This window comes from Hyla sarda, chromosome 3 (genome assembly GCF_029499605.1).
Source record: "Hyla sarda isolate aHylSar1 chromosome 3, aHylSar1.hap1, whole genome shotgun sequence".
NCBI classification, from domain to species: Eukaryota; Metazoa; Chordata; class Amphibia; order Anura; family Hylidae; genus Hyla; species Hyla sarda.
This window is the reverse complement of record NC_079191.1, coordinates 23133778-23160300: the sequence shown is the minus strand read 5'-3', so window position 1 is coordinate 23160300 and position 26523 is coordinate 23133778. Positions and strand designations below refer to the sequence as shown.

The window sequence follows — 26523 nt, the reverse complement described above, 5'->3', positions numbered from 1 at the left end:
ATCACGTCGCTGTGCACGCCGTCCCGTCATCCAATAGGAGCGGCGTGCGTAGCGACGTGATGGCGGCGAAGGAGAGCGAGGATGCCGGGGAAGCAGAGGCCTTGCCGGAGTGTCGGGGACACCCCGGGGATGCGGCGACAGCGATGGACGGCAACATCCAGGGCAGCGGTGACGGTCCGGAGCGGCGGGGACACGTCGGTATAACATCGAATAAAAAGGCTGTCCGGGCATGCTGGGAGTTGTAGTTTTGCCACAGCTGGAGACACCCTGGTTGGGAAACACTGACATAGACAGTGATTTACAGCTCCCAGCAGATCTTTCTTACTTTTACAGTGATCCCCCGACCCACGATGGCCCTGACATACCATAATTTCAACATACGATGCTTTTATATGTCGGGGCCATCGCATAAATGGCTATCCGGGAGTGCAGACTGCTTCAGCTGCTGCCGGATATCCGTTTAATGTGCCCTGTGTTCTCCGGCGAGTGTCACTCACTTGTCCCCGACGTTCCGGACCGTCCTCTTCAGGCTCTGCTGCTCGGCCGTCGCTCTCCTTCATCGTCATCACGTCTCCGCGCACGCTGTCCCGTCTTCCAATAGGAGCTGCGTGCGTAGTGATGTGATGACGGCGATGGAGAGAGACGATCCAGGGCAGCAGTGACTGTCCGGAGCAGCGAGGACCCTCCCGGGACATAATGACAGCGACAATCCAGGGCAGCGGTGACGGTCCGGAGCGGCGGGGACACGCGAGTATAACTTTCTGTATTAATATTGCACAGATCCCTCAACATACCATGGATTCAAATAACGATGGTTCATTTGGAACGAATTACCATCGTATGTTGAAGGATCACTATATATATAAGGATTTGCTTTATCTGTATTAGTTATCTACTTATTTTTTCTTTAATCCTCACTTTTTCCTATTTTTGGATGACATTTTGGGGGCTTCAGGACCAATTACCAGGTTTCCATAGAGTTCTGGTCTCAACATACAATGGTCGTCCTGGAACCAATTAATATTGTAACTTGAGGGACCATTGTATTTTTGTCAGATCTTGTCACCATGTTAAAAGTGAAGACAAGAGATGAGCGAACTTACAGTAAATTCGATTCGTCACGAACTTCTCGGCTCGGCAGTTGATGACTTTTCCTGCATAAATGAGTTCACCTGAAGGCTGAACTAATTTACGCAGGATAAGTCATCAACTGCCGAGCCGAGAAGTTCGTGACGAATCGAATTTACTGTAAGTTCGCTCATCTCTAGTGAAGACCTAAGGAAAACTCTTCACTTAAATGTTTTCTAATTGACTTTTTATTTATTTGTTATTCATTCTATTTTTCTCCAGCCATCAGTGACTGCAGCATCTACGCCTGTATTCTCACCCATGTCAATCGTGTCCAAACCCATCGTCGCCCCCTTGAGCCCGGTCGTTGTGGACGTCAAACCAAAACTTGATGATGTGGATGGAAGAAGGAGCGACGTAGATGAACTCAGAGCCCAGATCAGCGAGCTGCTAACTATAGTGGACGCGCTCAGGAAAGAACATGGGTAACTATTGCTGTCTGTTATATCCGTCCGGACCGTATAGGGGGAGACGGATACTATGGCAAGTGTAGCTAATAGATCCTATGACAGCCCTGGGGTTGCTGGGATATGTTATGCAGGTGGAGAAACTGTACTATTGGGCAGCTTCATCTCCCTAGGGCAGTGTTTCCCAACCAGGCTGCCCCCAGGTGTTCAGCCAAAGACTGTCCAGGCATGCTGGGACTTGTAGTTTTGCAAGATCTGGAGGCACCCTGGTTGGGAGACACTGCCCTAGGATGAAAAACCTTTAGTTATCACAGTGTCATTGAAGGTAAACTGGGGTACAGCATAGTATTATTACAGCACTGAATAAACTGTATATAAGAGTAGGGTCACACGTTAATATTTTCCTGCGTGTTTTCTGCTGTGTATTTTCCTACCCAGGGAAGTCAATGAGTAGCAAAATCAGCTGCAGAAAATCTGCAGCACAATATCTACTTTTGAGATATACAAATGGGGTTACATTTAGGGTGTTTTTACACATACAGTAGTATCCTGCACAGAATTTGAAGTTGCAGATTTTATGCTGAATCATTTCAACGCGAACTAAATGATAGACTGCAGCATAAAATCAGCAGCTTCAAATCCTGCGCATTAAATATGTTCAGGATACTGTATCTGTCAATTTGCCCTAAAACCGAACCCATTCATACATCTAAAAGTACTTGAACCAAAAAAAAGTCCTCGAAAAGGACAAAAGTCTGCCAAAAAGACAAAAAAAAATAAAATAAATAAATAGTGCCACCATTGTTTGCACGTGGATAGTTGGACCCTAAAAATCCTCTTATTTCCTTATCATACCCCCCCCCCCCTTTCTAAATGATTTCAGGGTTCATCAAAGACATATGACAGGATGATACAGAACAGATAAAGACAAATCAGTGTCATAATAAAAAATAAATAAAAAGCCAGTCCCGGCAGCATTAACTCCATAGATGCCGTGATCAATCCTGATCACGGCATCTATGGTGTTGACAGGGGGAGCGCGCTCCTCCTGTTCACCATCGGCGGCACCGCGATACAATCACGGGTTGTCGTTGGTTGCTATGGCAGCAGGAGGTCAGATCATGACCTCCTGTCTGTCTGCTCCGGAATCTTGAGATCCAGCCAGAGGCTGAAGGGTCTGCAGCTCATCGGGTCATACTGTGTTACAGTACAAATGTATTGCAGCATAGTATAACCAGTGAAAAGTGTAAAAAAATAAAATAAAAAGTTCTTAAATAAAAGTATGAAGTGTAAAAAAAATAAAAAAAGGCCCCCTTCCCAATAAAAGCCCTGTATTATCACCAAAAAAGATCAAAAACACATCATCTACCGTATTTTTCGTCCTATAGGACGCACCCAATTTATAGGTGCAAAATCTAAAAAAAATAAAGATTTTGAACCCAATAGTGGTCTTCAACCTGCGGACCTCCAGATGTTGCAAAACTACAACTCCCAGCATGCCCGGACAGCCGTTGGCTGTCCGGGCATGCTGGGAGTTGTAGTTTTGCAACATCTGGAGGTCTGCAGATTGAAGACCACTGCATAGGAGGTAATACTCACGTGTCCCCGCCGCTCCGGACCCGTCACCGCTGCCCTGGATGTCGCTCCATGGCTGTCGCCGTGTCCCCGTCGCTCCGGAACGTCTCTGCTGCCGGCCGGGTATCCTCGCTCTCCGTCGCCGCCATCACGTCGTTACGCACGCCGACGCACGTACGCGACGACGTGATGACGAGGAAGGAGAGCGCCGGCCATACAGGGGATCCCTGAACGGAGAAGACACCGAGGAGGCAGGTAAGGTCCCTCCCGGTGTCCTGTAAGCACTAACCCGGCTATTCAGTCGGGCTGTTCGGGACCGCCACGGTGAAATCGCGCCGGTCCCGAACAGCCCTACTGAACAGCCGGGTTAGTGTCACTTTCCCTTCAGACGCGGCGGTCAGCTTTGATCGCCGCGTCTGAAGGGTTAATACAGAGCATCACCGCGATCGGTGATGTCCTGTATTAGCCGCGGGTCCCGGCCTTTGATGGCCGCAGGGACCGCCGCGATAGGGGTGTATTCGCCGTATAAGACGCACCGACTTTTTCCCCCAAGTTTTGGGGAAGAAAAAGTGCGTCTTATACGGCGAAAAATACGGTACATAATAGGTATTGCCACGTCCGTAATGACATGTACTATAAAACTATAATGTAAATTATCCTGGCTGCCGTAAAAAAAAAAAAAATAGCGGAATAAAAAAGATCAAAAGGTAGCACATATCACAAACCAATATACCAATGAAATGTACAGCTTGTCCCGCAAAAAATAAGCCTTCACTCAATGGCGTCAGACGAAAAATAAAAAAGCTGTGGGAAAATGAATGGCAGAAAAAGATTTTTGCTCAGAAAAGGAAAAAGAACATAGAAAGCTATATATAAAATGGGTAGAGATGAGCGAACTTACAGTAAATTCGATTCGTCACGAACTTCTCGGCTCGGCAGTTGATGACTTTTCCTGCGTAAATTAGTTCAGCTTTCAGGTGCTCCGGTGGGCTGGAAAAGGTGGATACAGTCCTAGGAGACTCTTTCCTAGGACTGTATCCACCTTTTCCAGCCCACCGGAGCACCTGAAGGCTAAACTAATTTACGCAGGAAAAGTCATCAACTGCCGAGCCGAGAAGTTCGTGACGAATCGAATTTACTGTAAGTTCGCTCATCTCTAAAAATGTGTATCGCCATAATCGTACTGACCCACAGAATAAATATAACATCACTTTTACTGCACAGTGTACACCATTAAAAAATATATATATATATTTTGGAGTTTTTCACAAAAAATTCTGCATGTGTCAACAAAAATGCACCAGTTTTATAAAGTACAATATGTCACGAAAAAACAATCTCGGAATCGCTCTGCTCAGAAAAAGCGTTCTACAGTTATTACCAATAAAAGAGATACATGTTAAATTAAAAGAAGGAAAAAAAAAGCCTGGTCATAGAGGTAAAAAATGGGTCCGTCCTTAAGGGGTTAAATTAGTAATATTTTTTTTTTTTTTTCATGAAATTTTTTTTCTTTTCTAGGAACGAGCTGGATAAAATAAAGAAAGAATTAGAAGAGGAAAGAAGGCTGCGGAGCAGTTTAGAAGTGAGTGGGTTTTGGGCTCTGCACTCATTGCACTATGGTGCTCATGGCAAATCTGACGTGTGATCACTGCTGCGGGTGACATGGCAGTGATGCTTCTCCAGGTCCATATATTTGTAACCACTCTTAGTTTTAGATTATTATTTTTTTTTTAAATGGCACATGTGAGATCACCCTTAGGCTAGGGTCAGATGTAACGGTGGCTGGTGACCCGACCCATAGTTTGCTCCCAGCTGTTGCCCCGCCCCCTGACCTGCTCGCAGTGGCAATCCGCCGTTCCGAGCAGCCATATAGGGGCCTGTGAGTCGCCGAGTGCACTGCAGTGTACGTAGACATCGCAGAGCAGGTACGTCGTCTGAGTACACAACGCATGCGCGCAGAGACTCACAGGTCCTTGTGTGGCTGCTCGGAGCGGCGGATTGCCACTGCAAGCAGGTCAGGGGGCGGGGCAACAGCTGGAGGCACACTATGGTCGGGTCACCATTACGTGTGACCCCTAGCCTAAGGCAGTGTTTTCCAAACAGTACTGGGGGAGATTTATCAAAACCTGTGCAGAGAAAGAGGGGTGCAGTTGCCCATAGCAACCAATCAGATCGCTTCTTTGATTTTTAAAGAGTCCTGTAAGAATTAAAAAAAGGAATCTTAATGGTTGCTATGGGCAACTAGTCAACTTCCCCCCCTTACACAGGTTTTGATAAATCTCCCCCAGCATGTCTGGACAGCCTTAGGGACCATAAATGTTTTTAAGATGTGAATAAAAGTAATATTTTATTGTTAGGTACACTTTAGTAGGGGGGGGGGGGGGGCTTAGTTATTAGTTTTTTTTTTGTTTTTTGTTTTTTTTTTACTCCACTATCCAGGTTCACCTGGAGAACCCGGGGTTTGATTGTGTTAATCATCAATGATCGCCATGGATTAATCTGTCTTAGCTATAGATTTTCCCTGCAGTGGCCTCTACAGGTGGAAGTGTAGTATTACATTTTGACGTTTGCACAAATCTTACATCAGAGGGAAGAGCTGCCTTTGACACAGGGATCTCGCATTCCAAATCTGCTTCTTCTCTCCCATATTGGGGGGGTCAAGGTTCTAAGAGCCGTAAAAGTTTAACCCCGAAGTAACTTTTATTCTTTGTTAATTCCCGCAGAGTGAAATCGACAAACTAAAGAAGGCCGTACAGTTGTCGTGAGGCGCCCGCTTCCTGTATCCTCAGTCCTTTCCAGATATTTAATAATCACATTTTTTTTTTTTTCCACCATCACGGAAGCATGATTAAAGCGATTACGTTATACGGAATTTTTTTTTTCTTTTTCAGAAGACTTTTTATTTTATTTTTATTTTTTTGCCAATAAGATAAAAGGGGCCTTAACTTCTTACTGTGCTGGAGCCGCGACCCTCCTGTGCATAACTGGGTTTGCTTGAATATACTACTGAACTTGTATGTAAAGAGAGGGATTTGTGTATCAGACTTTTATGAAATACTTATAATTGTAATTTTTATATATAAAAAGATTAAAAAACAAACAAACCTATGTCTATGAATAAGGGGGACGTCTACAAATGATCTGTAATATAGTCCTATCGGGGTTCTCCTATAGCCTTAGATCATTGCTGGTAGCTGATATTTTCCTATACTTTTGGAAAGGGAAATATATTGATTATTATAATATTTTTTTTTGGTTTTTTTGTGTGTGTATTTTTTAGCTTTCTTACCCAGAATCGCCCACGGTTGTGCCTGCGCGCAGCTCGAGTATTAATAACAAGCTGTGTATAATTTAGATTTATATGGAATAGTTATATGTTAATATACTGTATGTTGGAAGCATCTCATATATGCATTATTTTCTTTTAATTTTTTATTATTCTATATATATATATTTACCTGGACATCAAGTCACTTGCACTAGGATATATACAAGGGATTGCGCTGGAGTGCGTCTGCCTTGAGATGGTCTCGCTTTAGGCTAGGGATACGCGGCGACTTTGGCCGCAACCACATTCATTTTCATCATTTGCGATTACACGAACCCTTAACATGGCCAAAGTCGCCATGTAGCCCCAGTGTTAAATTCGGGGAAGGCCACTAGAGGAATGTTTTCCAACCAGAGTGCCTCCAGCTGTTGCAAAACTACAACTCCCAGCATGCCCGGACAGCCTTCGGCTGTCCGGGCATGCTGGAAGTTGTAGTTTTGCAACAGCTGGAGGCACTCTGGTTGGAAAACACTATACTTTTAACCAGCAGTGCGTACTATGTCTTTAATACAGTATAAATTCACCTTTTTTAAGATCTCTGCTTGCTTTCACTTGACGCAGACGTACATTACTTCAGTACCGATCATGTGATGGATGCACATAGGCACGGCTTCTAACAGTATGGTTCTGTCTTGAGTCACGTGACTGCTGGAGATAGTAGTGAAGGTTTCTATTGAATGACGGCAAGCAGAGATCTTGAAAACAGTAACGAAATAGACAAACCTGAAGATCCTTAAAGGGGTACTGAGGTTACTCCAGAACAGGGCCTGTCTCTTACCTCGAAGACCTGAGGCATGCTGGAGGTTGTACTTTTTGCAACAGCTGGAGGCACACTGGTTGGATAAAACTGCACTTACAAGTTAACCAACAGTGCGTACTGTGCCTTTAATACAGTATAAGTTCACCTTTTTTAAGATCACTGCTTGCTTTCACTTGACGCAGACGTACATTACTTCAGTACCGATCATGTGATGGATGCACATATGCACGGCTTCTAACTGTACGGTTCTGTCTTGGGTCACGTGACCGCTGGAGATAGTAGTGAAGGTTTCTATTGAATGACAGCAAGCAGAGATCTTGAAAACAGTAACGGTTCTGTCTTGGGTCACGTGACCGCTGGAGATAGTAGTGAAGGTTTCTATTGAATGACGGCAAGCAGAGATCTTGAAAACAGTAAGGAAATAGACAAACCTGAAGCTCCTTAAAGGGGTACTCTGGTTATTCCAGAACAGGGTCCGTCTCTTATCTCTGAGGCATGCTGTAGGTTTTATTTTTGCAACAGCTGGAGGCACACTGGTTGGAAAAAAAAACTGCAATAACAGGTTAACTAACAGTGCGTACTGTTCCTATTTAAGATTTTTTTTTTTAAGATCTCTGCTATCCGTCACTTAACGCAGACGTACGTTACTCGCTTCAGTACCGATCATGTGACGCACGTCTTCTAACGATACGGTTCTGTCTTGTGTCACGTGACCGCTGGAGATAGTGAAGGTTTCTATTGAATGACAGCAAGCAGAGATCTTGAAAACAGTAAGGAAATAGACAAACCTGAAGCTCCTTAAAGGGGTACTGAGGTTACTCCAGAACAGGGCCCCGTCTCTTACCTCGAAGACCTGAGGCATGCTGGAGGTTGTACTTTTTGCAACAGCTGGAGGCACACTGGTGTGATAAAACCGCACTTACAAGTTAACCAACAGTGCGTACTGTGCCTTTAATACAGTATAAGTTCACTGTTTTTAAGATCTCTGCTTGCAGTCACTTTACGCAGGCAGACATTATTTACTTCAGCACCGATCATGTGATGGAGGCACAAGGGCACGGCTTCTAACTGTACGGTTCTTTGTTGTGTCACGTGAAGGTTTCTATTGAATGACAGCAAGCAGAGATCTTGGAAATAAACAAACATGAAGCTCCTTAAAGGGGTGCTTTGGTTACTCCAGAACAGGTTCTGTCTCATACCTCTGAGGCACGCTGGAGGTTTTATTTTTGCAACAGCTGGAGGCACACTGGTTGGAAAAAACTGCGTTAACAGGTTAACTAACAGTGCATACTGTTCCTTTAATACAGTATAAGTTCACCTTTTTTAAGATCACTGCTTGCTTTCACTTTACGCAGACGTACATTACTTCAGTACCGATCATGTGATGTATGCACAAATGCACAGCTTCTTACAGTATGGTTCTGTCTTGGGTCACGTGACCGCTGGAGATAGTAGTGAAGGTTTTTATTGAATGACAGCAAGCAGAGATCTTGCAAACAGTAAGGAAATAGACAAACCTTAAGCTCCTTAAAGGGGTACCCCGGTTACTCCAGAACAGGGTCCGTCTCTTACCTCTGAGGCATGCTGTAGGTTTTATTTTTGCAACAGCTGGAGGCACAATGGTTGGAAAAAAACTGCAATAACCGGTTAACCAACAGTGCGTACTGTTCCTTTAGGATTATTTTTTTTAAGATCTCTGCTTGCCGTCACTTTACGCAGACGTATGTTACTCGCTTCGGTACCGATCATGTTACGCACGCACAGGGGCACGGCTTCTAACAGTACGGCTCTGTCTTGTGTCACGTGACCGCTGGAGTTAGTGGTGAAGGTTTCTTTTGAATGACAGCAAGCAGAGATCTTGAAAACAGGAAGTAAATAGACAAACCTGAAGCTCCTTAAAGGGGTACTGAGGTTACTCCAACACAGGGCCTTCTCTTACCTCTGAGACCTTCTCCCCCCCCCCACCACCTTCTGAGACAAACTAGTCTCTGTTTGTCCCGGTTGGCCAGTCATCGGCTGAGGTGGACTGGACCGCCACTCCCAAAACCAGTTTGTCCCGGAACGTGGAGGCTGCTGGGGCACTTAGAAGTAAAAGACAGGGCCCCGTTCTGGAGAAAGAGACACTTTTTCAGTCATGTGACTAGGGAGAAAAGTTTCGCGCAACCGGAGTATCTCTTTAAACCTCCCCCCCCCCCCCCCCCCCCCGGATTAACCCTTTCAGTGCCCGGCCCCTGTTTTAGAGTGGCGGTGGTCTCCTGGCATATGCACTTGGGTTAGGAGTAGAGATGAGCGATCTTACAGTAAATTCAATTCGTCACGAACTTCTCGGCTCGGCAGTTGATGACTTTATCCTGCATAAATTAGTTCAGCTTTCCGGTGCTCCCGTGGGCTGAAAAAGGTGGATACAGTCCTAGGAAAGAGTCTGCTAGGACTGTGTCCACCTTTTCCAGCCCACGGGAGCACCTGAAAGCTGAACTAATTTATGCAGGAAAAGTCATCAACTGCCGAGCCGAGAAGTTCGTGACGAATCGAATTTACTGTAAATTCACTCATCTCTAGTTAGGAGCATTGCACTTACACTGGATTATTCCCAAATTCACACACAAATCTCATTTCACCCATTTGGTTCCTCTGTAATGATACGATCCGCCCGCTTTAACACGGGGCTGTGTTTTTTTTGTTTATTTTTTGATTATTATTATTTTTATTTTTTTTTATTTTTATTTTTAGTAATTTTTTTTTTTAATTTTTTTTAAGTCGTCCATAAATCACAGACTGTTTAGCACTATGCAATTCATGATACCGGTTTCCCGATAATAAATGTAAATTCATTTATTCCCACTTTGAGGTAAAAAAAATTAATAAATATATATATATTTTATTAAAGAATAAGGAAATCTTAAGCCAAGTAATTGGAAATACCATTGGAATTTTTTCAGCAGTTTTGTGATTTGTCAATGTGCTGGGGGGGGGTCTTGGGGGAGGGGATTGGTTATCAATGTCTTGTCTGATATATATTCTTTTTTTGTTTGTTTATATCTTACACCCATATAAGATCAGCCGCTGTGGTCACCTGAAAGGGCAGGTCCATCCCCAGTAAATGCCAGTGTTTGAGTCGCCCTCTTCTGGTCAAGTAGGTAAAGAGTTTAGTGTTAGCTACATCAGGAATATAACCAAAGGTGTAAAGATATTCTTCCATATTGTTGCCTGGTAGGTGTTACTGATCCGAAGTCTGAGCTATATGGGATGTCACCCACTAGAAACAAGTATAAAAGCACCATTTAAATCAATATTTGCCAACCAGTGTGCCTCCAGCTGTTGCAAAACTACAACTCCCAGCGTGCCCGGACAGCCAAGGGCTGTCCGGGCATGCTGGAAGTTGTAGTTTTGCAACAGTTGGAGGCACGCCGGTTGGGAAGCACTGATTTAAATTGTTGCTCCACTGGAATTTATATATATAAACTAAACGGGATGAATATTTAACTCAGGGAGAGTTCACTACTCCTGGTGTGACAGAGCTTTCAAGGGCCACTAAGCACTCCGCAGGCATTCTGGGTAGGGGAATATGCAAATCAGCTCATGTTCAGGGGCGATGTTCCCTGGTATCAGCTTAGCTCCAGTTACGGAATATAAAAAGCTAATCGGGATTAATGCCAAGCCAGAACTCTCTCTCCAGAAGGAAAGAGCACCCATAGAGAGAGTTCTGGCTTGGCATTAATCCCGATTAGCTTTTTATATTCCGTAACTGGAGCTAAGCTGATACCAGGGAACATGGCCTGAAAAGGTGATGTAATGAGCTGATTTGCATATTTATATATATATAATATATATATATATCTCAACTGGTGCCAGAAAGTTAAACAAATTTGTAAATTACTTCTATTAAAAAATCTTAATCCAACCAGCACTTATCAGCTGCTGTTATGATCCACAGGAAGTTGTTTTCTTTTTGAATTTCCTTTCTGTCTGACCACAGTGCTCTCTGCTGACACCTCTGTCCATTTTAGGAACTGTCCAGAGTAGGAGCAAATCCCCCTAGAAAACCTCTCCCGCTCTGGACAATTCCTAAAATGGACTGAGGTGTCAGCAGAGAGCACTGTGGTCAGACAGAAAGGAAATTCAAAAAGAAAAGAACTTCCTGTGGCTCGTACTGGAAAGATTACGATTTTGTTAATAGAAGTAATTTACAAATCTGTTTAACTTTCTGGCACCAGTTGATTAAAAAAAAAATGTTTTCCAGTGGAGTACCCCTTTAAAGGATACCTGGCCTTCATTGGGACATGTCAGAAGCATTGATAGGTGGGGAGCCCATCGATCACAGAAAAATAGGGGCAACTTTCGACTCGTGTTCACCTATCCACATAAGGTGTTTGACCCCTTCTATAAAGCTGCACACTACATGCTTCGTTTCAGCGACCATGTGGGGGGGGTCATGATGCCCTAATTGCCATGAGCAAAACATTCGCAATATCACCGTCACCCCTCTTATCGTCTGGAATTGTGCGCAGAACACTTAAAGGGGTACTCCAGTTATGCAAAACAGAATGGGCCCTGTCTCTTAACACTCCGGCCCCTACCTTCCGAGATGAATTGGTCTCAAAGGGGCGGCCTGAGGCAAGACGCTGCTGCGGTAAATAATAGGCGGACCGGGTTGTCACTCCAGGAGACCAGCTCGGTGGGTGCCGGAGTGCTTTGAGGTAAAAGACCGACCCCGTTCTGGAGATCACGGGAGTCCCAGTGGTCACACCCCCTGCAATTAGACATTTCTTCCCTATCCTGTGGATTGGGGAAAAGTTTTGGATAACCTGAGTACCCCTTTAAACCCCTCCAAACACTCTGCATAGACCTAGAATTCAATATGTTTTTTAAATATTATAACTTCTAATAAGCATCCTATAGGTGGCGCTCTGGAAGCTAGAACTCACTATTGGATTCATGTGATCATGGGGGGTCCCAGAAGTCAGACTTCCGATGATCAAATGCTTAGAAGAAGTTAGGTTAGAAGTTACAGTCTTCCGGTAACCTCTTTGCATGAGATTCTGACTGCCTGCAGTCACCACTAGAGGGAGCACACTGCACACACTGATATCAAGTTAAAGGAGAACTGCAGTGCAATATAACTTAAAGGGGTACTCCAGTGGAAAACTTTTTTTTTTATCAACTGGTGCCAGAAAATTAAACAGATTTGTAAATGACTTCTATTAAAAAATCTTATTCCTTCCAGTACTTATTAGCTGCTGAATTCTACAGAAGAAATTATTTTCTATTTTGGAACAGAGAGCTCTCTGCTGACATCTCTGTCCATTTTGAGAACTGTCCAGAGTAGGAGAAAATCCCCCATAGAAAACATATTCCTAAAATGGACAGATGTGTCAGCAGAGAGCTTTGTGTTCCAAAAAGAAAAGAATTTCCTCTGTAGTATTCAGCAGCTAATAATTACTGGAAGGATTAAGATTTTTTAATAAACAGATTTGTAAATTACTTCTAACTTTCTGCCACCAGTTGATTTAAAAAAAAAAAAAATAATAATTCCACTGGAGTACCCCTTTAACCCCTATTTGAAGCATAGGGGATAAGTTATAGATCGCTGGGTCCCCCCGCGATCTCCTGTACAGGCTGCAGCAGTCTGCTGGAAAGGGGAGTTTCGTCCCCGCACGACGAGGCAGCCTACACGCCCCCTTCATGTATCCCATGGAGGGGGCGTGTCTGCCACGGCTTCCTGCAGGGAATGACATGCCGTTTCCTGCAGATTGGCTTGGCCCCATACAGGAGATCACGGGGGGGCCCCAGTGGTCGGACCCCCACGGATCTGTAACTTTTCCCCTATCCTTTTGGATAGGGGATAAGTTATATTGCACTGCAGTTCTCCTTTAACTTGATATCAGTGTATGCAGTGTGCTCCCTCTAGTGGTGACTGCAGGCAGTCAGAATCTCATGCACAGAGGTTACCGGAAGACTTTAACTTCTAACCTAACTTCTTCTAAGAATTAATGGTAATGTGTAAATAGCTCCCTCTACTGGTGGCAGCGCAAAGCAAATATTTTCACCATTGTGTTTCTATCTATGCAGAACATTTGAATCTCACGTAAAAAAAAATATTAAGGAAACAAATGGGGCCTGATTTGGATTTACTGGGGATTTTATTAAAGGGGTACACCGCTGCTCAGCGTTTGGAACAAAATGTTCCGAACGCTGGAGCCGGTGCAGGGAGCTCGTGACGTCATAGCCCCGCCCCTTCATGATGTCACACCCTGCCCCCTCAATGCAAGTCTATGGGAGGGGGCATGACGGCCGTCACGCCCCCTCCCATAGACTTGCATTGAGGGGGCGGGGTGTGACGTCATGAGCTCCTGGCGCCAGTGTTCGGAACAGTTTGTTCCAAATGCTGAGCAGTGAAGTACCCCTTTAAAGGGGTATTCCAGGAAAAAAACTTTTTTATATACCTATATCAACTGACTCCAGAAAGTTAAACAGATTTGTAAATTACTTCTATTAAAAAATCTTAATCCTTTCAGTACTTATGAGCTTCTGAAGTTAAGGTTGTTCTTTTCTGTCGAAGTGCTCTCTGATGACACGTGTCTCGGGAACAGCCCAGGTTAGAAGAGGTTTGCTATTGGGATTTGCTTCTAAACTGGGCGTTTCCCGAGACATGTGACATCAGAGATCACTTAGACAGAAAAGAACAACTCAACTTCAGAAGCTCATAAGTACCGAAAGGATTAAGATTTTTTAATAGAAGTAATTTACAAATCTGTTTAACTTTCTGGAGCCAGTTGAGATATATATATATATATATCTCTCTAAATATTAAAAAAAAGGTTTTTCCTGGATAACCCGTTTAAGGTCTATGCTCTGTGATGTCAAACAAGTAAATGCTGAGATGACCCTCAGGACTTACACCTGTCAGCAGCCTAGCTGGGATTTGTAGTCCTTGGGTGACTTATTGCTGTTTGTAAAGCCTGCTCAGGCTGGTTCTATAAGGAGGAGATTGCATGTAGACAATCATAGTAGTAATAATAATAATAATATACAATTAAATAGCCTGTGTTTTTATGTAGCAATAAACTTGATGAAAGTGCAATGTAAAGGGGGTCTCTGACGTAATTCTTTGTAAGCTGCTATGAATGTTTCCAGCCGCGGGAGGTGTCATGTTAATGTCCGTTCTTATGTCAACTTTATCAATACTGAACATTCCAGATCCCACGAAGCTGCTTATGTCAGCGCATTGAATTGACTGTTTACAGGTGCTGTAATAGGATGCATGCTTTCAGGGCAGGTAATTAAATGAGGACATTTTCCAATTATTGTCTCTCGTCTTTATTAAGGCTTCGCCGGACCCCTATTGTCTCCGTGTTCTTCCTGCGTCTTCCTTCATCGCCATTATGCATAGTTGTCTATATACAGTGATCCCTCAACTTACAATGGCCTCAACATACAATAGTTTCAACATACAATGGTCTTTTCTGGACCATTGTAACTTGAAACCAGACTCAACATACAATGTACAGACAGTCCAGATCTGTACAACGTGTCAATGGATGGAAGAACCGACCAATCAGAATGGACATTTCACTGGTAAAACACCTGTATTACTGAGGTGCATGCACTGAATTCCTGTCTGGTTGCGCCCCCTACACTACAGGGAGGTATTACATGTTCTGTACTCTTTACCTGTATTACTGAGGTGCATGCACTGACTGGTGTTTGGTTGCGCCCCTACAGAACAGGGAGGTATTACATGTTCTGTACTCTTTACCTGTATTACTGAAGTGTATGCACTGACTGGTGTCTGGTAGCGCCCCCTACAGTACAGGAAGGTATTACATGTTCTGTACTCTTTACCTGTACCAGGGTTACCTGCTCCTTTGGACACCAGGTGAGGACGGCTCCATGTTACTTTTTTAGGACACTGTGTGTACTGTACAGGACCCTGAAGAAGTTCCTGTCCTTTACATAGACCAGTGTTTCCCAAGCAGGGCACCCCCAGCTGTTGCAAAACTACAACTCCCAGCATGCCCGGACAGCCTTTGGCTGTCCGGGCATGCTGGGAGTTGTAGTTTTACAACAGCTGTAGGCTCCCTGCTTGGGAAACACTGACATAGACCGTGATTTACAGCTCCCAGCAGATCTTTCTTACTTTTATATATAAGGATTTGCTTTATCTATATTAGTTATCTACTTATTATTCTTTAATCCTCACTTTTTTCCTATTTTTGGATGACATTTTGGTGGCTTCAGAACCAATTACCAGGTTTCCATAGAGTTATGGTCTCAACATACAATGGTCGTCCCAGAACCAATTAATATTGTAACTTGAGGGACCACTGTATAATCACAGGCCATTTTATTAGGTACATCTGTACAATGCTTCTTACACATACGCAATGCATTTAGGCATGTAGATGCGGGCAAGACAACCAAGCTTTAGAATGTGGAAGAAAGGGCATTTAAAGAGTACCTCTCATGATCTTGTTTAATGTTATAATCCTCCCAGGTCACTGCCCCCATCACGATAAACCACCCTCTGCCTTTATTTTTTATTATTTTTAAGTTTTCTACCTTGATATTGCTCTGTATTTTCTGCTCAGCCTCAGTCAGATTCACAGACTGGGAAGGGGCGTTCCCTAGCAGGCGTGACATCATCTGAAGCCATACAGGGGAGAACTTCCTCCCTCACTCTGCTACACACAGCCCAGAGCAGTTCAGTGTGCGATGAGCTATGATTGGATAAGGCTGCACACACACACCCCTCAGCACTCAAGACTGCATTTCCTGATTTTGGACTTCTGCCAGGCCAGCAGGAGTCCAAAGTCTGTGCAAGAGATGGTGGGGAAATGTGCTTTGGACAAGTAGGGAGACACCTAGTGGCAGCTTTTTTAAACAGAAATAAAACAAAAAACCTAATTTTTTTCGAACAAAGTATATTTGAAAGATTTTTTTATTTACCATAAGGATTGCAATAGCAAAAATTAGTTTTAATGAGAGTGCCCATTTAAAGGGGTACTCTGTCCCTAAACATCCTATCCTATACGCTATCAACAGGATGATCCAAAGGATGTTCAGAACGCTGGCTTCGGACGGTCGTGGCCATTTATGACTGTGGTCGCTTGATTTCACAAACTGCTAATTTACTGGGATTTTCATGCCGAATACCATCTCTGAACGCACGTGTTGTCCAACCTTGAAGCGGATGGGCTACAGCAGCAGAAAACCACACCGGGTGCCACTCCTGTCAGCTAAGAACAGGAAACTGAGGCTGCAGTTCACATCTGTCTTAGGATAAAACATTCTGATGTGCCCATAGCAACCAATCACAGTTTAGCTTTAAAGGGGTACTCCGGTGGAAAACTTTTATTTTTTTATTTTTTATTTTTTTAAATCAACTGGTGCCAGAAAGTTAAACAGATATGTAAATGACTTCTATTAAGAAATCTTAATCCTTCCAGTACTTATTAGCCTCTGAATACTACAGAGGAAATCCTTTTCTTTTTGGAACACAGAGCTCTCTGCTGACATCACGAGCACAGTGCTCTCTGCTGACACCTCTGTCCATTTTAAGAACTGTCCAGAGTAGGAGAAAATCCCCATAGAAAACATATGCTGCTCTGGACAGTTCCTAAAATGGACAAAGATGTCAGCAGAGAGCTCTGTGTTCCAAAAAGAAAAGAATTTCCTCTGTAGTATTCAGCAGCTAATAAGTACCGGAAGGATTAAGATTTTTTTAATAGAAGTCCTTTACAAATCTGTTTAACTTTCTGGCACCAGTTGATTTAAAAAAAAAAAAAAAGTTTCCACCGGAGTACCCCTTTAAGTCTCCGTTTTCTCTGGTGAAAGCAAGCTGAGCTGTGATTGGTTGCTATGGCCAAATCAGACAATATTTAAAATCTGATTCACATATCTGGGCCATTGTTTGATTATTCTATAAAACCATGAAATCTACAAACCTAAATCTGCGCCAAATTGTGCTGACTTGCTGCAAATTTGGAGTGGAATACTTTAATATGGTGTTTTCCCAACCAAGATGCCTCCAGCTGTTGCAAAACTACAACTCCTAGCATGCCCGGACAGCCGAAGGCTGTCCGGGCATGCTGGGAGTTGTAGTTTTGCAACAGCTGGAGGCTTCCTGGTTTACAATCACTGCTAGACCTGGAATCTTGGTCATAATTAGAGATGAGCGAACTTACAGTAAATTCGATTCGTCACGAACTTCTCGGCTCGGCAGTTCATGACTTTTCCTGCGTAAATTAGTTCAGCTTTCACGTGCTCCGGTGGGCTGGAAAAGGTGGATATATTCCTAGGAAAGAGTCTCCTAGGACTGTATTCACCTTTTCCAGCCCACCGGAAAGCTGAACTAATTTATGCAGGAAAAGTCATCAACTGACGAGCCGAGAAGTTCGTGACGAATCGAATTTACTGTAAGTTCGCTCATCTCTAGTCATATCATAATGATTGTTATTAGAGTTGAGCAAACTTATAGTAAATTGGCTCGTAGTGAACCTCGCAGCTCGGCTGTTGATTACTTTAGTCTGCATAAATTAGTTCAGCTTTCCAAGGGCCCCAGTTGCCTGGAAAAGGTGGATACTGACCTAGACTTTTGCAGGCAACCAGAGCCCTTGGAAAGCTGAACTAATTTACGCAGACTAAAGTAATCAACAGCCGAGCTGCGAGGTTCGCTACGAGCCAATTTACTATAAGTTCGTTCAACTCTAACTGTCATGTTGGTATAGCACAATTAAGACACTGAATAGCCGTATTATAGGGGAACTGTATGTCAGGGTTATCTGGGCAGTATTTTGCAGTATTATATGGTAATTTTTTTTATCTGATCTGTCTGGCAGAATTATTTGGGTATTTAAAGGGGTATTCCAGGAAAAAACTTTTTTATATATATCAACTGGCTCCAGAAAGTTAAACAGATTTGTAAATTACTTCTATTAAAAAATCTTAATCCTTTCAGTACTTATGAGCTTCTGAAGTTAAGGTTGTTCTTTTCTATCTAATTGATCTCTGATGACACGTGTCTCGGGAACCGCCCAGTTTAGAAGAGGTTTGCTATGGGAATTTGCTTCTAAACTGGGCGTTTCCAGAGACACGTGTCATCAGAGATTAGACAGAAAAGAACAACCTTAACTTCAGAAGCTCATAAGTACTGAAAGGATTAAGATTTTTTTTTTTCATAGAAGTAATTTACAAATCTGTTTAACTTTCTGGAACCAGTTGATATATAAAAAAAAAAGTTTTTTCCTGGAATACCCCTTTAATAGAGATGAGCGAACTTACAGTAAATTAGATTTGTCACGACCTTCTCGGCTCGGCAGTCGCTAACTTTTCCTGCATAAATTAGTTCAGCTTTCCGGTGCTCCGGTGGGCTGGAAAAGGTGGATACAGTCCTAGGAGACTCTTTCCTAGGACTGTATCCACCTTTTACACCCCACGGGAGCACCTGAAAGCTGAACTAATTTACGCAGGATAAGTCATCAACTTCCGAGCCGAGAAGTTCGTGACGAATCGAATTTACTGTAAGTTCGCTCATCTCTAGTATTTAACACTGCAACTACCTAGGCAATATATAGTGGTATTATGTGAGCATTTTATTAATAAATATGAATTTTAAGGGGGTACTCCAATGTTGTTGGCGTTGTACACTACACATTATTCTTCCCTAAATGTCCCAATAAAATAATATATGTGTTTATGACAGGGAGAGATGTTGATGTAGTTGTAGAGGCCGGTCAGAGGTGATGACATCACTCAAGAGGCGGGGTTTGAGCTCAGAGACAAGATCCAATCACACCTCCTGAGCCAGCAGAGCATGATGTGTTGCCTTGGGAGAGGGGGAAGAGCCCGGGAGCTGCTGAGACAACACCGCGCTGACAATAAAAGGAATACACAACTTACTGTCAGAGGGAGGAGCCAGGGAGCTGGAGACAACACCACACTGACAATGACAGGACTACACAACTTACTGTCAGAGAGGGAAGAGCCCGGGAGCTGCTGAGACAACACCGCGCTGACAATAAAAGGAATACACAACTTACTGTCAGAGAGAGGAGCCAGGGAGCTGGAGACAACACCACACTGACAATGACAGGACTACACAACTTACTGTCAGAGAGGGAAGAGCCCGGGAGCTGCTAAGACAACACCGCGCTGACAATAAAAGGAATACACAACTTACTGTCAGAGGGAGGAGCCAGGGAGCTGGCGACAACACCTCACTGACAATGACAGGACTACACAACTTTCCTGTTCAGGATAAATCCTGCAAAAATGTGCAACATCCTACAATGAGAACAATTCACATAGGCCTGTACAATGGTCCCTCAAGTTACAATATTAATTGGTTCCGGGACGACCATTGTAAGTTGAAACCATTGTATGTTGAGACCAGAACTCCTATGGAAACCTGGTAATTGGTTCTGAAGCCACCAAAATGTCATCACAAAATAGGAAAAAGTGAGGATTAAAGATAAATAAGTAGATAATTAATATAGATAAAGCAAATCCTTACATATAAAAGTAATAAAGATCGGCTGGGAGCTGTAATCACTGTCTATTTCAGTGTTTTCTAACAAGGGTGCCTCCAGCTGTTGCAAACCTACAACTCCCAGCATGCCCGGACAGCCTTTGGCTGTCCGGGCATGCTGAGAGTTGTAGGTTTGCAACAGCTGGAGGCACCCTCTTTGGGAAACACTGGTCTATGTAGAGGACAGAAGCTTCTTCAGGGTCCTGTACAGAACACACAATGTCCTAAAAAAAAAAAAAAAAAAAAGGAAAATGGAGCCGCCCTCACCTGATGCCCAAAGGAGCAGCTAACCCTGGTACAGGTAAAGAGTACAGAACATGTAATACCTCCCTGTACTGTAGGGGGCGCTACCAGACACCAGTCAGTGCATGCACTTCAGTAATACCGGTAAAGAGTACAGAACATGTAATACCTCCCTGTACTGTAGGGGGCGCTACCAGACACCAGTCAGTGCATACACTTCAGTAATACAGGTAAAGAGTACAGAACATGTAATACCTCCCTGTACTGTAGGGGGCGCTACCAGACACCAGTCAGTGCATACACTTCAGTAATACAGGTAAAGAGTACAGAACATGTAATACCTCCCTGTACTGTAGGGGGCGCTACCAGACACCAGTCAGTGCATACACTTCAGTAATACAGGTAAAGAGTACAGAACATGTAATACCTCCCTGTACTGTAGGGGGCGCTACCAGACACCAGTCAGTGCATGCACTTCAGTAATACAGGTAAAGAGTACAGAACATGTAATACCTCCCTGTACTGTAGGGGGCGCTACCAGACACCAGTCAGTCCATGCACTTCAGTAATACAGGTAAAGAGTACAGAACATGTAATACCTCCCTGTACTGTAGGGGGCGCTACCAGACACCAGTCAGTCCATGCACTTCAGTAATACAGGTAAAGAGTACAGAACATGTAATACCTCCCTGTACTGTAGGGGGCGCTACCAGACACCAGTCAGTGCATGCACTTCAGTAATACAGGTAAAGAGTACATAACGTGTAATACCTCCCTGTACTGTAGGGGGCGCTACCAGACACCAGTCAGTGCATGCACTTCAGTAATACAGGTAAAGAGTACAGAACATGTAATACCTCCCTGTACTGAGGGGGCGCTACCAGACAGTCAGTCAGTGCATACACTTCAGTAATACTGGTAAAGAGTACAGAACATGTTATACCTCCCTGTACTGTAGGAGGCGTTACCAGACACCAGTCAGTGCATGCACTTCAGTAATACAGGTAAAGAGTACATAACATGTAATACCTCCCTGTACTGTAGGGGGCGCTACCAGACACCAGTCAGTGCATACACTTTAGTAATACAGGTAAAGAGTACAGAACATGTAATACCTCCCTGTACTGTAGCCAGACACCAGTCAGTGCATACACTTCAGTAATACAAGTAAAGAGTACAGAACATGTAATACCTCCCTGTACTGTAGGGGGCGTTACCAGACACCAGTCAGTGCATGCACTTCAGTAATACAGGTAAAGAGTACAGAACATGTAATGCCTCCCTGTACTGTAGGGGGTGCTACCAGACACCAGTCAGTGCATGCACTTCAGTAATACAGGTAGAGTACAGAACATGTAATACCTCCCTGTACTGTAGGGGGCGCTACCAGACACCAGTCAGTGCATGCATTTCAGTAATACAGGTAAAGAGTACAGAACATGTAATACCTCCCTGTACTGTAGGGGGCGCTACCAGACACCAGTCAGTGCATACACTTCAGTAATACAGGTATAGAGTAGTACAGAACATGTAATACCTCCCTGTACTGTAGGGGGCGCTACCAGACACCAGTCAGTGCATGCACTTCAGTAATACAGGTAAAGAGTACATGACATGTAATACCTCCCTGTACTGTAGGGGGCGCTACCAGACACCAGTCACTGCATGCACTTTAGGAATACAGGGGTTTTACCAGTGAAATATCCATTCTGATTGGTCGGTTCTTCCAGTCATTGAAACGTTTCGCAGATTCCATAGCATTGTATGTTGAGTCTGGTTTCAAGTTACAATGGTCCAGAAAAGACCATCGTATGTTGAAACTATTGTATGTTGAGGCCATTGTAAGTTGAGGGATCACTGTACAGAGAACCTCCCCCCCAAGGCCTGCATTATGTAGCCTGATGTGAAGATATGCAAACATTATGCAGTTTTCTCCATTTATCTTGAGTCTCTTTTGCCTTTTTATGCTCCTTTTTTTTTTCATGTAGTATAGTACATTGTATTGTGGTGTTCGGCATAAAGCGGTCATGCTGTTCACCACCACTAGATGTCAGTAATGTTGCTGGCTAAAAAAGTAAAAAAAAAAAAAAAAAAAAAAAAAAAAAAAAAAAAACACGACTATTGCTAGTGAACCTGACAAAATCCCCCCTACTTCAATTCCAACCCCTGTCCACCCGACCCGCCCCCCGCCCCCCCCCCCCCCCCCGATTCATAATTATTAAGGTAGTATAGTAAATTGTTTGCATTGCAGTTAGAGATGAGCGAACTTACAGTAAATTCGATTCGTCACGCACCTCTCGGCTCGGCAGTTGATGACTTTTCCTGCATAAATTAGTTCAGCTTTCAGGTGCTCCGGTGGGCTGGAAAAGGTGGATACAGTCCTAGTAGACTCTTTCCTAGGACTGTATCCACCTTTTCCAACCCACCGGAGCAGCGGAAAGCTGAACTAATTTATGCAGGAAAAGTCAGCAACTGCCGAGCTGAGAAGTGCGTGACGAATCGAATTTACTGTAAGTTCGCTCATCTCTAATTGCAGTGCTAGGCAGTAAGAATCAAGCTGTCATTCTGTTCACCACCACTAGAGGTCAGTAATGTAGCTGGCTCCAAATCTGCATCTTCCAAAATGTTAACAAAAAATAAAAAAGCAACTTTTTCACTATTGCTAGTGAACCTGACAACCTCCCTCCCCCCGAATTTATTTGGATGTTCGGGTATTGATGGGCCTACTTTTACTTTTAAGAGAAGGTCTCCTCCAGATGAAATCTGATGGGTGAACAGCTGATGCCTCTGTTTTATCCTGGAAAGGATGTGACCTTTCCCTTTGACATTTCATTGCGCTTCATCTGTCAACACTCGGTCCCTTAAAGCAAAATAAGTGACAAGTCGGAGACGTCTAAGTGGTCGCTCCGGTGACTGGTAATTGCCGCGCTGCTCCTCTGGATTGTTTTAGCGTCAATGGTTCCTAATAATGATCTCAACCTCATCAAAACCCAGATTATAGTAATTTTTTTCCATTACCCCACATTTCCCAGGTCTGTACGCTGTTAAAATAGTCATGAAAAAAAATGTGAACACCAAGGCTGCTTTTTTTTTTTCTTTTCTCATTTATTAAAAATTTGACCGTAAAATCGCAGACAAGTTGCGTCCACGTTTTTTAACACTACCATGCTCTATGTAAGTCTATGGGAAAGTGGATGTGTGTGCGCAATATGGAAGAAATACGGCCGCGGTTTTACAGCCGTGTAAATGACTTGTCGCTTATTTATGTGGCCATAAAAATCGTGGTCATATTTCATACAGTCATGGCCGTAAATGTTGGCACCTCTGAAATTTTTCTAGAAAATGAAGTATTTCTCACAGAAAAGGATTGCAGTAACACAGGTTTTGCTATACACATGTTTATTCCCTTTGTGTGTATTGGAACTAAACCAAAAGAGAGAGGAAAAAAAGCAAATTGGACAAAATGTCACCAAACTCCAAAAATGGGCTGGACAAAATTATTGGCCCCTTAACTTAATATTTGGTTGCACACCCTTTGGGAAAAATAACTGAAATCAGTCTCTTCCTATAACCATCAATAAGCTTCTTACACCTCTCAGCCGGAATGTTGGACCACTCTTCCTTTACAAACTGCTCCAGGTCTCTTATTGGAAGGCGCCTTTTCCCAACAGCAATTTTAAGATCTCTCCACAGGTGATCAATGGGATTTAGATCTGGACTCATTGCTGCCACTTCAGAACTCTCCAGCGCTTTGTTGCCATCCATTTCTGGGGCTTTTTGACGTATGTTTGGGGTCATTGTCCTGCTGGAAGACCCAAGATCTCGGACACAAACCCAGCTTTCTGACACTGGGCTGTACAGTGTGACCCAAAATCCATTGGTAATCCTCAGATTTCATGATGTCTTGTACACATTCAAGGCCCCCAGTGCCAGAGGCAGCAAAACAACCCCAAAACATCATTGAACCTCCACCATATGTCACTGTAGGTACTGTGTTCTTTTCTTTGTAGGCCTCATTCCGTTTTCGGTAAACAGTAGAATGATTTGCTTTACCAAAAAGCTCTATCTTGGTCTCATCTGTCCACAAGACATTTTCCCAGAAGGATTTTGGTTACTCAAGTTCATTTTGATAAAATGTAGTCTTGCTTTTGTATATCTCTGTGTTAGCAGTGGGGTCCTCCTGGGTCTCCTCCATAGTGGGGTCCTCCTGGGTCTCCTCCATAGTGGGGTCCTCCTGGGTCTCCTCCATAGTGGGGTCCTCCTGGGTCTCCTCCATAGTGGGGTCCTCCTGGGTCTCCTCCATAGTGGGGTCCTCCTGGGTCTCCTCCATAGTGGGGTCCTCCTGGGTCTCCTCCATAGTGGGGTCCTCCTGGGTCTCCTCCATAGTGGGGTCCTCCTGGGTCTCCTCCATAGTGGGGTCCTCCGGGGTCTCCTCCATAGTGGGGTCCTCCCGGGTCTCCTCCATAGTGGGTCCTCCTGGGTCTCCTCCATAGTGGGGTCCTCCTGGGTCTCCTCCATAGTGGGGTCCTCCTGGGTCTCCTCCATAGTGGGGTCCTCCTTGGTCTCCTCCATAGTGGGGTCCTCCTGGGTCTCCTCCATAGTGGGGTCCTCCTGGGTCTCCTCCATAGTGGGGTCCTCCTGGGTCTCCTCCATAGTGGGTCCTCCTGGGTCTCCTCCATAGTGGGTCCTCCTGGGTCTCCTCCATAGTGGGGTCATCCTGGGGCTCCTCCATAGTGGGGTCCTCTTGGGTCTCCTCCATAGCATTTCATTTAAATGTCATCCTTTGAGTAGGGGATAAGATGTCTAGCTGCGGAGTAACCCTTTGAGGACTGGGTTTTTGGTATTAACTATTTCTCTAACTTTGAGATTGAGCTAGTTACAAGCTCCCTGGGACATTGCCTCCCTACTGCACTTGACTTATGTTAAAATACTTCCCATGATTAGGTCAAGTCCCCTCCTAATTGCTACGATAGGTCATTGAAAGGTTATAGGTTATACGATTTCGCATATCACCTTTTGTCATTGTCCTATGTCATTTTGGAACTCTCCAACCTCTTTACTGGGTAGGGAAAATAGCTTATTCTGGGAGGCCATAGGGGTTCACTTTCTTAGAGTACCTGTCACCAAATAAAACTTTTATATAGTGTTCCTTGTGTAATTATCATCAGCATCAGCATCTACATAAATATGTTTGAAATGTAATAGAAAAATGGCCACTAGGTGGCTCTGTTCTGTTCCCTGCCACAATTAATACAGTGAGTTTGGTCTCCTCCCGGCCTGGCAGGAGTCCGAACTCAGGAAGTGTTTCTCTGCACTGAGCTTGATTGTCAGCTACACAGAAAGTGAAAGCTCCACAGATTCTCACAGAAAGCCACACAGACGGCCAGCTGAAGGAGAGCCTCACTGATAGCAACACAGACTGAAACATGAACAGAGCTTAAAGGAGTAGTCCAGTGGTGACTCAGTGGTTAACAACTTATCCCCTATCTTAAGGATAGGGGATAAGTTGCAGATCGCGGGGGGTCCGACTGCTGGGGCCGCCCGCGATCTCCTGTACGGAGCCCCGACAGCCCGCGGGAAGGGGGCGTGTCGACCTCCGCACGAAGCGGCGGCCGACACGCCCCCTCAATACTACTCTCTGGCAGAGCCGAAGCGCTGCCTTCGGCAATCTCCGGCTCTGCCATAGAGATGTATTGAGGGGGCGTGTCGTGCGGGGGTCGACACCCGCTATCAGGCCGGAGAGCCGGGGCCCCCGTACAGAGAGATCGCAGGGGGCCCCAGCGGTCGGACCCCCAGCGATCTCAAACTTATCCCCTATCCTTAGGATAGGGGATAAGTTTTTCACCATTGGACTACCCCTTTAAAGGGGTACACCAGTGGAAATCTTTATTTGTTTATTTATTTTTTAAATCATCTGGTGCCAGAAACTTAAACAGATTTGCAAATTACTTCTATTAAAAAAAAAAAAAAATCTTAATCCTCCCAGTACTTATCAGCTGCGGTATGTTCCACAGGAAGTTATTTTCTTTTTGAATTTCTTTTCTGTCTGACCACAGTGCTCTCTGTCTGTCTCAGGAATTGTCCAGAGCTGGAGCAAATTCCCATAGCAAGCATATCCTGCTCTGGACAGTTCCTGACATGGGCAGAGGTGTGAGCAGAGAGCACTGTGTTCAGACAGAAAAACACTATATAACTTCCTCTGTAGTATACAGCAGCTGATAAGTACTGGAAGGATTAAGATTTTTTTTATAGAAGTAATTTACAAATCTGTTCACGTTTCTGGCACCAGTTGATTAAAAAAAAAAAAAAAAATGTTTTCCACCAGAGTACCCCTTTAAGGTCTAATATTCATCACAGCACTGCAACCATGTGAGGGCCGAAGTGGTCCCCCCAGCAGGCTTCAGTGATGTCATGCCTGCTGGGAAATGCTTACTTTCTCCTGCTGGAAGATTGCACTATGTGAGCAAGAAGAATGGTAAGATACACAGCTTTTTAAAGCTCTGAAATAGTTTTTAAGGGCTGGAGGGGTGCTAGGAGTAGTTAGGGAACATAGCCT

At 44.2% G+C, this 26523-nt stretch overlaps 1 protein-coding gene across 3 annotated transcripts in view; it reads left to right on the top strand.

The window, feature by feature from the left end:
• The window catches only part of CD2AP (CD2 associated protein), a 146185-nt gene extending 139412 nt beyond the window's left edge, over nt 1–6773 (top strand). For 2 of the 3 annotated variants that reach the window (XM_056563013.1, XM_056563012.1), the window contains exons 16-18: nt 1351–1553; nt 4629–4692; nt 5834–6773. In XM_056563013.1, the coding sequence (XP_056418988.1) occupies nt 1351–1553; nt 4629–4692; nt 5834–5875 (309 nt within the window). In that variant the 3' untranslated portion in view covers nt 5876–6773. Of the gene's footprint in view, nt 1–1350; nt 1554–4628; nt 4693–5833 lie in introns of those variants that run through there. The other variant, XR_008890691.1, reaches the window with a different exon arrangement.
• The last annotated feature ends 19750 nt before the right edge of the window (nt 6774–26523 follow it).